The sequence below is a fragment of the Dipteris shenzhenensis genome, chromosome 4 (genome assembly GCF_047967505.1).
Source record: "Dipteris shenzhenensis isolate YYH24624 ecotype China chromosome 4, Dip_SZ_1.0, whole genome shotgun sequence".
Lineage (NCBI taxonomy): Eukaryota > Viridiplantae > Streptophyta > Polypodiopsida > Gleicheniales > Dipteridaceae > Dipteris > Dipteris shenzhenensis.
The window spans coordinates 16,664,413-16,677,476 of NC_141599.1; the positions used below are offsets into that span (position 1 = coordinate 16,664,413).

General features: G+C 42.0%; 1 protein-coding gene across 5 annotated transcripts in view; it reads right to left on the reverse strand.

Moving 5' to 3' along the window:
- LOC147902522 (uncharacterized) overlaps window positions 1-13,064 on the reverse strand; it is a 49,770-nt gene that overhangs the window by 35,441 nt on the left and 1,265 nt on the right. For all 5 annotated transcript variants that reach the window (XR_015540859.1, XR_015540860.1, XM_087373294.1 and 2 more), the window contains exon 2: window positions 12,918-12,984. Coding sequence is in view for 3 of the 5 variants with exons in the window: in XM_087373294.1 (XP_087229420.1) it covers window positions 12,918-12,984 (67 nt within the window). In the remaining 2 variants the exon portion in view is untranslated. The remainder of the gene's footprint in view (window positions 1-12,917; window positions 12,985-13,064) is intronic.

Here is a 13,064-nt window from a genome sequence, read left to right on the forward strand (position 1 = left end):
CTTAGGCCAAAGGCTCTGGACGACGAACTCGTCCACCTTTTGAGTTTCTCTAATCTCGGCCATTAGAGCACTCTCTAACACCGTGAAACTCATGTTATGCATAATGCGTGACAACGCATCAGCAACTTTATTATCCTTCCCTCTTTGGTACCGAATCGTCAAATTAAACTCCTGCATGAGTTTTGCCCACCTAGCTTGGCGGCCTCTCAAGTCAGGATGTTTACAAAAATGTTTCAGAGTATCATGATCAACATCCACATAAAACTCTGATCCATACAAATAATGTCTCCATGTTTTCAAAGCATGGACAACAACATACAACTCTAATTCATGAGTTGGCCAATTTCGTTGAGAGGGAGAAAGATTCTTGCTTTCAAAGGCTACTGGCCTTCCCTCTTGGAGGAGAACTGCTCCTACCGCAATGCCACTTGCATCAGTTTCAAGGAACAACGGTTTATGGGGATCAACTATTTTTAACACCGGTCCTGAGACCGTCCTGAGACCACAGCTTGTTTTATGGTGTTAAAACTTTCTTATTGATTCTGTCCCCATATAAAAGGTACTTTATCTGAGGTCAGATCAGTCAATGGCGATACTATTTCGGAATATCATGCCTTCGATAAAATTGGACAAATCCCAAGAATGATTGCAAAGCGGTCAAACTCTGAGGGATTGGCCAAGTCAGTATCACAGCCACTTTCTTTGGATCCATTTCTACCCCCTCATGAGTAATTATGAATCCTAAATATTCAAGTCTTATCATACACAGTATAGTTTTCTTTTTATTTACATAAAGACTTGCTTTCCTCAAAGTACTAAACACTATTCTTAAGTATTCGTGATGCTCAGTAATACTTTAACTGAATACCAGAATATCGTCAATAAAATGTACTACAAACTTTCCGATATACGGACGTAGTAAATCGTTCATAAGCATGACGAATGTAGCTGGAGCATTGGTAAGTCCAAAGGGCATTACCAAAAACTCATAATGACCAAACCTGCTTCTAAAAGCGGTTTTATGCACATCCTCGGCTCTAATACGGATCTAATGGTAGCCACACTTAAGATCTATCTTACCAAAAATTACGGCCCCATGTAATGCATCTAGCAAATCATCAATCCGAGCCATCTGATACCTGTGCTTAATAGTGATATTATTCAATGCTCTGTAATCTATACAGAGACGAAAAGTATCATCTTACTTCTTCTTTAATATCAATGGCGAAGCAAAAGGTGAAAAACTGGGTTGAATCTTCCCCAGCTTGAGGTATTAATCCAGTTGTCTTCGCACCTCAGCTTCTTCTGTAAAGCTTAATCTATAGGGAGGTCTATTTATAGGTTCTGCCCCCGGCATAAGCTTAATTTTATGCTGAACATTCCGCTCTGGAGGTAACCCATGAGGTAACTCATCCCTAAAACAATCTGAGAACTTCTCCGATATCTCTTTAGCTAACTCGGCCATTTCCCCATCTGGGGTAGCCTCAGTGTTAGCCGATGCATCATCAATCGACTCTACCGATGCTATACACAGACACAGAAACTCTTTCGGAGTCTTCCGAATTTCCATGGCTGAAATCAATGGTCCTCGAGGTAAATCCTTTTCACCTCATAAAACATATTCTACCCCAAATTGCAGATTTTAAAATTGATTTGCATCAGACATTTGCTATGTCTGATCTTGGTCTTCTGCACTACTATCTGGGCATTCAATTTGCTAACAGTGGGGGGGGTATTTTGATGTCACAATCCAAGTACATTGGACAGCTTTTGCAGCGCTTTCAGTTTGAGGATCGCAAGCTAGTATCCACACCATTAGAGATTGGTTTTCACTTCTCTTCTAAGGATGGCAGCGGTACATGTGATGTCACTCTTTATCAACAGGCAGTTGGTTGTTTGATTTACCTATGCCAAACGAGACCTGATCTACAGTATGTTGTCTCACAGTTGAGCAGATATATGCACAGCCCATCTATGCACCATTGGCATGCCGTGAAGCGTGTTTTCAGATATCTTAAAGGCACTCAGCATTTAGGCCTTCTTTATGGGGCTGATACTTCACTTGTCATGTATGGATTCACTGATAGTGATTGGGCTGGTTGTTCTAATACTCGTGTGTCACACAGTGGCAATTGTTTTATGCTTGGTACTTCATGTGTTTCTTGGTTCAGTAAGAAGCAGAGTACAGTTGCTACTTCTAGCTATGACAAAGCAGCTTTTACAGCTACAATGGAGTGTGTCCAATTTTTGCCAATAGATAAGCCTCATTTCGACTCTCTCTTTTCCATTTTTCAAGCATGGCTGACATTCCCATGTTCTATGGACGGGTTGAAGAAAATCCAAATGAGTATCTTTTGGCCTTCAAGCACTGTTGTGTTTCTCTCAACTTTCTTACTGAAGATAGATGGCTATTGGTTCTTCCCACATTTCTAGAGGGTTTGGCTCAAGTGTGGTATGAGAAGCAGGCCGATGACGTTCGCCAAAGCTGGCCAAGGTTAGCAGCAGCTTTGTGCATGTCAGACTACTCCTACCATCATCTTCACTGATAGTCAGAGTGCTTTGGCTGTTGCACGGAATCCAGTTTTCCATGCTCGCACCAAGCACATTGAGGTTCACTATCACTATGTCAAAGAGTGATTATCAGCAAGTGATATTGAGTTGTCTTATGTTCTCACTGAAGACAACATGGCATATCTTTCTACGAAGGCTCTATCTCGACCTAAGTTTGAGGCTTTTCGGCAAGCTTTAAACTTAGTACCTTTTGTAACTTGATCTGTTGTACTCTCTACAATCATAGGTTGCTATATCCCTACAGAACGAACATGTGCAACCATGACACTAGATATTTAAATATCCTGAGCCATGGCCAGGATACTTCAGCCCATACCATGGAGGGGGGTTTGTAGGCTATCTCATGGGATATCCATAGATGCCACTTATACATTGGTATGAGCCTTGCAGGCCTAGTTATAGTCACTTAGGACTATTGGTACAATTAGTTTATGTACCATCTAGGTCAGTTAGGCCCCACTCTTCAAATCAATAGAGTTGAAAACAACTCCCCCCATTCAGCCTATCCAAAATATCATCTATCCTGGATATAGGGAAGCAATTCTCAATGGTGATCTTATTCAAGGCATGGTAATCAATACACATACGCCAAGAACCATCCTTCTTCTAAACCAACAGAACTGGAGAGCAATAAGGCGATGAACTGGACTGAATCAGTCCCTTCTCCAAAAGTTCATTTACCTGACTCATGATCTCCTCCTGCTGCGCCGCACTAACTCTATAAGGTGGTCTATTGGGTGGACTACTGCCAAGTATGATGTTGATCCCATGGTCCTCCTTTTCTAGTGGAAGCTCACTAGGCAACTCATTAGAAAAGCAATCTGAAAATTCAATTAGAAAAACAGCCCTTTGCTTTACGGGAAATAGTATGCTCTTCATTTACAGGGGGTATCTCTCTAGCAAAAACCATGTTCGCAAAAATATGACTTTTCATTACATAATTAATGATAGAAACCGTTACAACTGGGACAGACTCCCCTTTTAATTTCGTGTCAATTACATGGGTCTTCCCCTTATGCAAAACTGTAATTTTTCTCTTCTTGGCTTTGATCACCGCATCCCAACGATGCATCCATGGCATACCCAACAAAACGTCACAACCTGCAAGTGGCATAATATAAAAGTCTTCGTTATCCACGAAAGACTGAATATGCAAGCGCAACTTCCCTATGATAGGTGTGACAGGAGTGGTGAACTTAGGGTTAGCCATGCTAGCTTTACAACTCAGTCCCATCTCCTCAGCTCGAATGCCCAATCTCGCTGCCATCTCGGGAGAAATAAAATTGGCCTTTGCACCTGGATCAAAGAAAACAAAGGCTATTTGATCCTGAACCTTACCCCAAGCTCAAATTGACTTGGTAAACTATCATTTGCTCACGATACTTGAGCTTATGAGGTGGGAAACCAAGTTTGAATGGAACAATAATAAGCCAATCATTCCAAATTCTACAGCAGATGGCCATGAAGGAACCGATACTTAGAAACCTTGATTGGAACAAGAGTTTCCATGTGTATGGCGATGCATTAGGGGTGGCAATCAGTTTGACTTAACCTAAAGGGAACATGGATTTTGCAATCTTCTGTGCTTGCCAAATGTTCACCAAATCTTCTCTAAAGTAGAAAAGAATTGATCCACAACTAAAAGAGAAGCCCTAGGAATGGTGTATAGTGTTCAAAAGTTTTAGTACTACTTCAATTTGCTAGGGAACTCTTTTGTGTTCTTCATGGATCATCACGAATTGCTATATTTGATCATCAAAACAATACGAAACAGAGATTGATAAAGTGGGTAGATGATGAGCTACCTAATGCAAGATTATTCACTAATTGGATGTATGAAAACAAGCATTACAGAATATCTATGTAACAAAGGCAATGATATGATGCTAGAAGGCGCACCCTTCCACATGAAAAGTGATGATTGCAGCTCATTAAGAAGTAGCAAGAGGTCATTTCTTGATTGAATTCATAGTCAAAAAGATCAAAGGTTAAAGACCAAATGCCATTCAATCGCACACACCCATGGGGATCCTGATCCATTTAAAGTCGCCACACATCCAAACGGAAAAAGTACATTGTGGTGGAAATTTGCTATGTGACTAAATGAGCCAAAGCAAAGGCTTTATGACAACATGGCCAAAATAACAACAAGGGTCTTGTTATTCAGATGGTTTACGTTGGAGTTTTCGTGTGTTTGCCATATAAGTTCCCGTGCAGTTATTTGGGATTGCAGCATAGTTTTTTTTTGTTACTGAGATTGCAGGTATTTCCCTAGTATAGGGAAAATGTATTTGTCTCGGTTGTCAGTATTTGGAGGCATGCCTATGTAGCAGTATTTGGGTTTCAACTTATACATATTGGAATTTTAGCTGGAGACAATGTTTTTTTTTTTTTTTTACCAATCGACCTAAATGGAAGTTGAAGAAGAAGCTTCTAGGGTGAATCCCATAGAATCGGGAGTCCGCCGGCCGACCCCGTAGGTGTCGTGCCTAGCAAACCATACACTGTGGTAGAATTGCATTATTGGAGGATGTCTTGCAACAGATTCTGACTCAACAACTGCAAGCAAATGTAGGGCAATCCGAGCTTAGGAGTATGTCTACTAGACCATCTCATGAGGAGAAAGGTAAAGCTCCAATGGAGCCTGAAACCAGTGTTCATACGGTCGAGCCTAGGAGGGCTAAGGTGCCTAATATTGCCAATTATAGGCCAAAAAAGTATTCTGGTCAAATTTCTGACCGTAGTTCCGAAATCATAGAGACTTGGTTACACAAACGGGATGAGGCTTTCGCCATTTGTGAAATCAAGAATGATATGAAGAAAATCTTCGAGGCCACCCACATGTTTAATGAGGCAGCGGATAGCTAGTGGATAAAATAGCAAAAGGATGGAGTGGCATCCACTACTTGGGAGGGGTTCAAGCAAGAATTTAGAAAACACTTCTTGCCTCCTGACGAAGCATCTTGAGCTTGGGATCAGTATAGAAACATTTGTCAGAGAAATTTATCAGTGGCTGAATACACTGATAAATTCGGAGAAAGTGTAATGAAAGTTTATGAACCTCTACCTCAGTCGGTACAGGTAAAAGATTTTATCTTTGGACTAAACGATCGCATCAAGATGGAAGTTCGGACAGTATGCGAGCACGCTAGATGAAGCAATTGCCATAGCCTTGAACTATGAGCATGCCAAAGGAAACAGACCAATTGGGTTTATGCAGGTTGGGACTTGGTATGAGTACCAGACGAAACCTGGGTTTAAGAAGAAATGGGTTAGCAAAGGGAGTGTCTCACAGCCTAGTAGCCAAGCCAAGCAGGCGAAGCCAGTTGAGACTCCTTCTAGACCAAGTACCACCATTGGAGTGAAAAGAAAAGTAACACCAATGGCAGCCCAGGCTTAGTCAAAATCTTATTTGACCCAGAGCAAAAAGAGAAAGCGAGGAGAGAAGGTTTTTGTTTTGGATGCCTTCGGTCTCATCAGTGGAAAGATTATCCACGAAACAAGGATTGTCGGATGGCGAAGATGGTGATCTCAGAATGCGACATGGAGATGGAGGGAAGTCCCAGAGCACAGAACAGATGCAGATTCAGCTAGCGGGATCTTCTCAGAGGTCAGTACCTGTTTTGTTATGTGTGGTTGTTGCTAAGCTAGTAAACAGTGCACCTGATAATATCTTATCAAAGCCCGCAGCAACAGGGTTTACAACCTCTAACGATACGGAGCTAATTAAGATGAAGCCGTAAGTAGCCAATCATGGCATCATGGTGTTGTTTGACTCAGCGTCAATGCACAATGTAATTAACTCCAAGCTTGTAAAGAGGCTGAAATTAAAGACTAGTAGCCCATCTGACTATGCATATACAGTCAGGATGGCAAATGAAAGTTCAACTGAAGTATGGGACCAAAGGGTTACCTAGTTAGAACTTCAAATTCAAGACTATGCGGAGAGCTTGATTTTAAAATGACAAAGCTTGCTCACGCAAATATAGCCCTAGGTAAGGCTTGGCATTCTAGGAAGAATCCAGCCATAGATTGGAAATAGTACATTTATCAGTTCAAGATGAATGATGTGCTATCTCTCTCGAGGGAGAGAGTGATAGAGAAAACAGGGTGCCACACTAGGAGCCAAAAACAAGGGCTGGCCCCCCTTGAAGGTCTTTATTGCAATAGAAAAATCTTTTACAACTTGCTCATGGAGGAGCATGAAGCTGATACAACTTTGATTCTCAGCCCTTCAAAGAGTAGGATTACTCTCTAATTTATAAACTTGGCAAGCCAAAATGCTAGGGCCCGCTTGTCAGATGCACCAGGGTCAAGCCCAGGTGGCAGTTACAACTGGCTGTCTGGTCAGCAAATCACAACATGTTTTGCAGGTTTTGGGGCTCCCAAAGGGCAGCACCAAGTGTAGTAAGTGGGCTGGGGAAGGTGCCTTGTATAGGTAGCCTCAACCCTCTCGAGGTACAGTCCGACCAGCCCAGCCAACTAGCCGACTAGCTGGTTGTTATGCTCAAGCTGAGATAACACGACCTCGGAGGGATCAGTGGACATTTTTCTTTAGAGGACCAATTGTCATATTAGTGGTTCATGCAAATGGTCAAAGAAATCAATGTCAAGGTCCTTGATGAAGGTGACATGGCACGGACTAGATGGGCCTAAGGCTATGGGTCTTAAATGCATTAAATGTGTAAATGCGCCTAGGGGCAAATGGTTAAATGTGATCCCAAGATTCATGTTCCGGGTCCATCTTTGAGTTCTTCATGCTGTAATGAGTTTCCAGCCAGTATTAGAAGTTGCTTTTGAAGAGCAAAGTGCTTAGATTTGCTGTGAATATCGAGGCTATGCTCTAGCTCAAGAAAGGTTGCAGCGGTATCAGCGCATGGAATCATCATCTTCTATGGGGATGACAATCCCAAGTGAAGGAGTTGAAGAGATTTGCTGTTGCAATCCAAAGAAAGGACCTCCTTAACAAAGCTTCAACTCCAAAATTCAGTTGCAGCTCATGACTTGTACGTCGTTGGAGCAGACTAGCTAAGGAAAGCGATCGGCTTGTTGGCAGATTTGCCTATGCTAAGCCGCCCAATCAGTTTTGTGTGATCAACCACCAAAAGCAAGAGAATTCCCAGTTGTTGCCAGCCCCACATCCTGGTATTTTGATGCGGCAGTTGGCATTAGCACATCATAGCAGCAATCTATTTTGTTGGTTCTTGCTCGAGGTTTAGGAGCTGACCAATAAGCAATTCACTATTGATCGATTTCCCGTCAACAATTCAGTTTTGTATGCTGTTCCAAAACAACAAGCTATTTGACAATTTACAATAGAAGAAAGTATTGGTTTCAGTTTAAATCTCTGTTGCTGTCCCAAATTGCAATTCAGTGGTTGCTTTTTCTCAACGATCCAGTGCTTTTTTGATCGGTTCAAGTTTCAAAGCAGTCCTGCTTAGATCATGATTTGAGAATTGAGAGCTGATTGCACTTGATTTGAAGCAATCAAGAATCGGTGTTTGTGAGCTGTTTGCATTTGATTTGAAGCAGACAACTCCACAGGAAACAAAAAGAAGGGGCTTATTTGTACAGAGAGAAGGGCATGTATTTTCCAAGAAAGAAAGGCATGTACGTGCCATTATTTGCCAAGAAAAAGAAGGGCATGTGCTTGCCAAGAAAGAAAGGCATGGATTTGCCAAGAAAAAGAAGGGCATGTGCTTGCCAAGAAAGAAAGGTATGGATTTGCCAAGAAAAAAGAAGGACATGTATTTGCCAAGAAAGAAAGGCATGTATTTGCCAAGAAAGAAAGGCATGGATTTGCTAAGAAAGAAGGGCATGGATTTGCCAAGAGAAAATAGACTGCGTACCACAGAGAGAAGAAAGGGCTCAGAGACAAGGTTACCAGCAGGTACTTTTGTCAAGATCAAGAACTACTTGCCAGTAGTTGCCAAGTGTAAAGATAGTGGGAGAGAGGGAAGGAGTCTCACTTGCGGCTTTCTCACATGCACAATGGGGGAATACACACACAGGTGGAGGCTGAAAACAGTTTTCCTCTTCTTAGTTGTGAAAGCCAAAAGAACTCTAGTACAAAGAAATAGAAGAATCCTATATAAGGGTCTCAAACCAAACTCAACTAACTAAAGTGACATACTAACTTAGCCACGAGCTGGAGTAGATAAGGATAGCTGTCATCCAGCTATTATTCGTGGACGGTGTACCAATCACATCTGCAGCTAACAAGTCGGTGACATAAATGCACAATGGTCACCCTGGCATATCACGAGTGGAGCTCGATATCTCAGCACTCCCCCTCGAGCTCAATCCCAATTCTTGCACACCAAGCAAGTCTCTGAACTTGCGCAGCTTCTCTGCGCCCAATGCCTTCGTGAATATGTCAGCTACCTGATCCTCTGTGCTGACATAAACTAGATCAATAAGACCTAGTAAAACCTTCTCCCGCACATAGTGATAATGACCTCAATGTGCTTTGTTCTAGCATGATAGACTGGGTTATTTGCCAAGTGTATACTGCTCATGTTGTCACAATAAATGACAACTGGCCCATCTGTAGACTGATGCATATCATAAAGTAGCTTATGCAACCAAGCTACCTCACATGCAGCCATTGTTGCACCCCTGTACTCAGCCTCTGTGCTCAACAAGGCAACTGTAGGCTGTTTCTTGCTGCTCCAGGTGACTGCAGCACTCCCAAAAAAGAACACATATCCACTGGTAGATCGTCTATCAGAAGTACTAGCAGCCCAATCAGCATCAGTGTATCCATGCAACTGTATCTGAACCCCAGCCTCATAAAATAGTCCATACTGCAATGTGGACTTCACATACCTGAGTATGCGTCTAGCCGCATCCAAATGCGGTTTCCTTGGAGCCTGCATAAACTGACTTACCAATCCAACAGCTTAGTTTAAATCTGCCCTGGTAATAGTCATATAAATCAAACATCCTACTATGCGTCTGTACATAGTAGGATCTTCCAGAAGCTCACCTGCATCTGTACTCAGCTTCACATTCTGCTCCAAAAGAACTGAAATAAGCTTACAGTCTGTCATCCCATATTTAAACAGCATCTCCAATCCATACTGCCTCTGTAAGAGCTGTATCCCACTTGGTGATCTAATCACCTCAATGCCCAAGAAATAACGCAGCTCTCCCAAATCCTTCATCTCAAACTTCTGCTTCAATAGCATTTTCACATGAAGGATATCTTCATCACTATCACCTGTGATGATCAAATCATCAACATAAATAACAAGCAGCATAATCCCTTTCTCTGTTTTTCTCACATAGAGTGAGAAATCTGCCTTGGAAATCTTAAAGCCAATAGTGACAAGATGCTGTCCTATCTTATCAGACCATGCTCTAGGTGCTTGCTTCAAGCCATACAAGGCTTTCTTCAACCTGCAAACAAACTCAGGATGAATAGCATGAGCATAACCTGCTGGCTGCTCGATAAAGACCTCTTCTTGCAAATCACCATGCAAGAAGGCATTCTTTACATCCATCTGATGTAAAGACCATCCCTTTGATGCAGCTATAGCAATGGCTGCTCTTACAGTTGCCATCCTTGCAACCGGACTGAATGTTTCTTCATAATCAATGCCATATGTCTCTGCATACCCCTTGACAACTAATCTTGCCTTGTAACTATTCGCAGAACCATCTGCATTGTGCTTGATCTTATAAACCCACTTACAGCCAATTGCATTCTTGTTTTTAGGCAAAGGCACCAATTCCCATGTAGCATTTGCTTCCAAGGCATCCATGGCTTTCTCCCATTTTTCATTTCCCATGGCTTGCTCAAAAGAAGTGGGTTCTAGTTCCTGTATCACTTTGACCATATAGGCATAGTGAATGGCTGTAAATCCATCATATTTCAGCCTATCCACAGGATACCTAGCTCTGGTAGACCTACGCAAAATAGGCTCACTTCCAGGTGCTCTCAAAACATCCCTGTCCTTACTCCAGGTGTAACAACAAAAGGAATACCCAACTCATCATCAATGCTCTGTTCTGAGTCACTGGATTCACCATCCACATAAGAGTGACCTGCATTCACATCAAACATGGGCTGATCTACCTTCTCTTTTCCTTTTCGTGATACCTGCATACCACTATCTGCATTGCTTTGAAGAGATTCTCCTGATCTCAATCTACCTGTCCATGGCGAAGTATGTGATCCACTGTTAGAGGACACTGCAGGTCCACTAATATTTTGTGATTGCTGCTGTGAATTCTGTGCAGCATTACCATTTTGTGCATCTACATCAATCATCACATTTACTGGTTTATACCAGCTGCTCATCTCATCAAAAACAACATCTCTGCTCACTGTAGACTTACGAGTAGAAGGGTTATAGCATCTATACACTTTCTGCTGCAGAGAATAACCAATAAAGATGCATTTCTCAGCTTTTGGATCCAACTTGGACCTCAACTCATCTGGCACATGAACATAGGCAATGCAACCAAAAATTTTCAAATGAGAAATATCTGGTTTCCTACCAGTATATATCTCCTCTGGCGTCATGCCATGTATCGCTGCAGTGCGAGTCCTGTTCATTATGTAAACTGCTGTAGCAACTGCTTCAGCCCAATAATAATCTGGTAGATCTTTTTCATTTAGCATGGCCCGAGATGCCTCTCCAATATGCCTGTTTTTCCTTTCTGCAAGTCCATTTTGCTGTGGGGTATGACTGCATGAATATTGCTGCTTTATGCCATGCTCTTACAGGAACCTTGCAAACTCATTTGAGAGGTACACTCCCCCTCCATCTGACCTTAGGCATTTTATTTGCTGGCCTGTTTCTTTTTCAACCATAGCTTTAAAAGCTTTGAAGTACCCAAACACTTCAATTTTCTTTTTCATAAAATACACCCAAACTTTTCTGCTGAAGTCATCAATAAACGTGACAAAATAGTGACAGCCTCCAATAGATGCAGCTTTAGTAGTCCACACATCAGAGTGGATTAATTCCAATGGCTTTTTACTCTCTTAAACATGCTTAGGAAATGGTTTCCTTGCCTGTTTTCCAAATGGACAGGCTTCACAAACCTTATGCATTTCTGCAACCTTGAAATTAGGCAATCCTGTAACAATATTTTGGGCTTGCATTGATTTAAGTCGCTGTATATTAACATGACCAATGCGTTTATGCCAAATATCAATATCTGCAACTACACCGGTCCCATGTGCAAACATTGCTGCACTCAATTCAAGCATGTCCGCATCCAACGTAAACATCCTACCCTTCTTCTTTCCTTTTGCTATCAAGCGACCATTACTTTTCATATCCTCAACAAAGCATCCATGAGGATTAAATCTGACCTGCAAGCCCTGCTCAACCATTTGACCAACAAAAACCAGATTCTTGGTGATGTTCGGGACATGAAATACATCAGACAGGTATTTCTTTTTCCCATGCTGCATAGGCAAAGGAATTTTACCAATCTGCACAATAGGATGTTGCAGTATCATCACCAGTCTCCACAAATCCTGGTTTTTCCATTTTCCTTGCATCCTGCATTTACTCTACATGACATGTCATGTGGTTTGACGCACCTGAGTCAACATACCACACATCATTTCGTTCTTCTGCACTTGTCACAGAATTGGTCATGTGCTGCACCATAAATAGATGCTCATTTCTGTCATCACCCTGTCTACTAGAAGATGCATAATTACCTAAAAGAGGGCCCACAAGGCTAAAAGCAAGGAAATCACCTTTTTGGAGAAGAAAGCTAGCGCTCCTTTTTGGGGAGAAAGCATATGGCAAGCAACCTAAAAGAGGGCCCACAGGGCTAAAAGCAAGGAAATCACCTTTTTGGAGAAGAAAGCTATTGCTTTCTGGGACTGCATGCCAAGTTTATGAATTAGAGAGCAATCCTACTCTTTGTAGGGATGAGAATCCAAGTTATATCAGCTTCATACTCCTCCATGAGCCAATTGTAAAAGATGCAATAAAAGACCTTAGGCCGGGGGGGTGCGGGGGGAGGGGTTATTTCTGGCCCCTAGTGTGGCGCCCTGCTCTCTCTCTCTCTTCATATATATATATATATATATATTGCGATTAATCTTCGAGCTCCATCACTCAGTTCTTCTTGCTGTATTGAGTTTCCAGCCAGTATTCAAAGTTGATTTTGAAGTGCTAAGTGCTTGATTTGCTCCTTGAAGCTATGTTTTAGTTCGAGAAAGGTTTCATATTTGATCTAATCTTGACGAAGGGGTCAAGGGCTGCAACAAGGAGCATGAAACTCAAAACCTACGGATGGAAAACGGAGACTGATATCCAGGAGATACAAAATGCTGAAAGAGTCTATAAAATGTAAACGTTAAGACACCATACCAAGTATAACATAGTAGCCTTTAAGTGCAAGAACTTCTGCAGTTGCTTTTCCAACGCCAGAAGAAGCCTTCCAAACACAAACAACGACAAAACCATAAGAGCACTTAATCGCCTCTCTCCAAAATGGCTAATTAAGGTATAAAACCA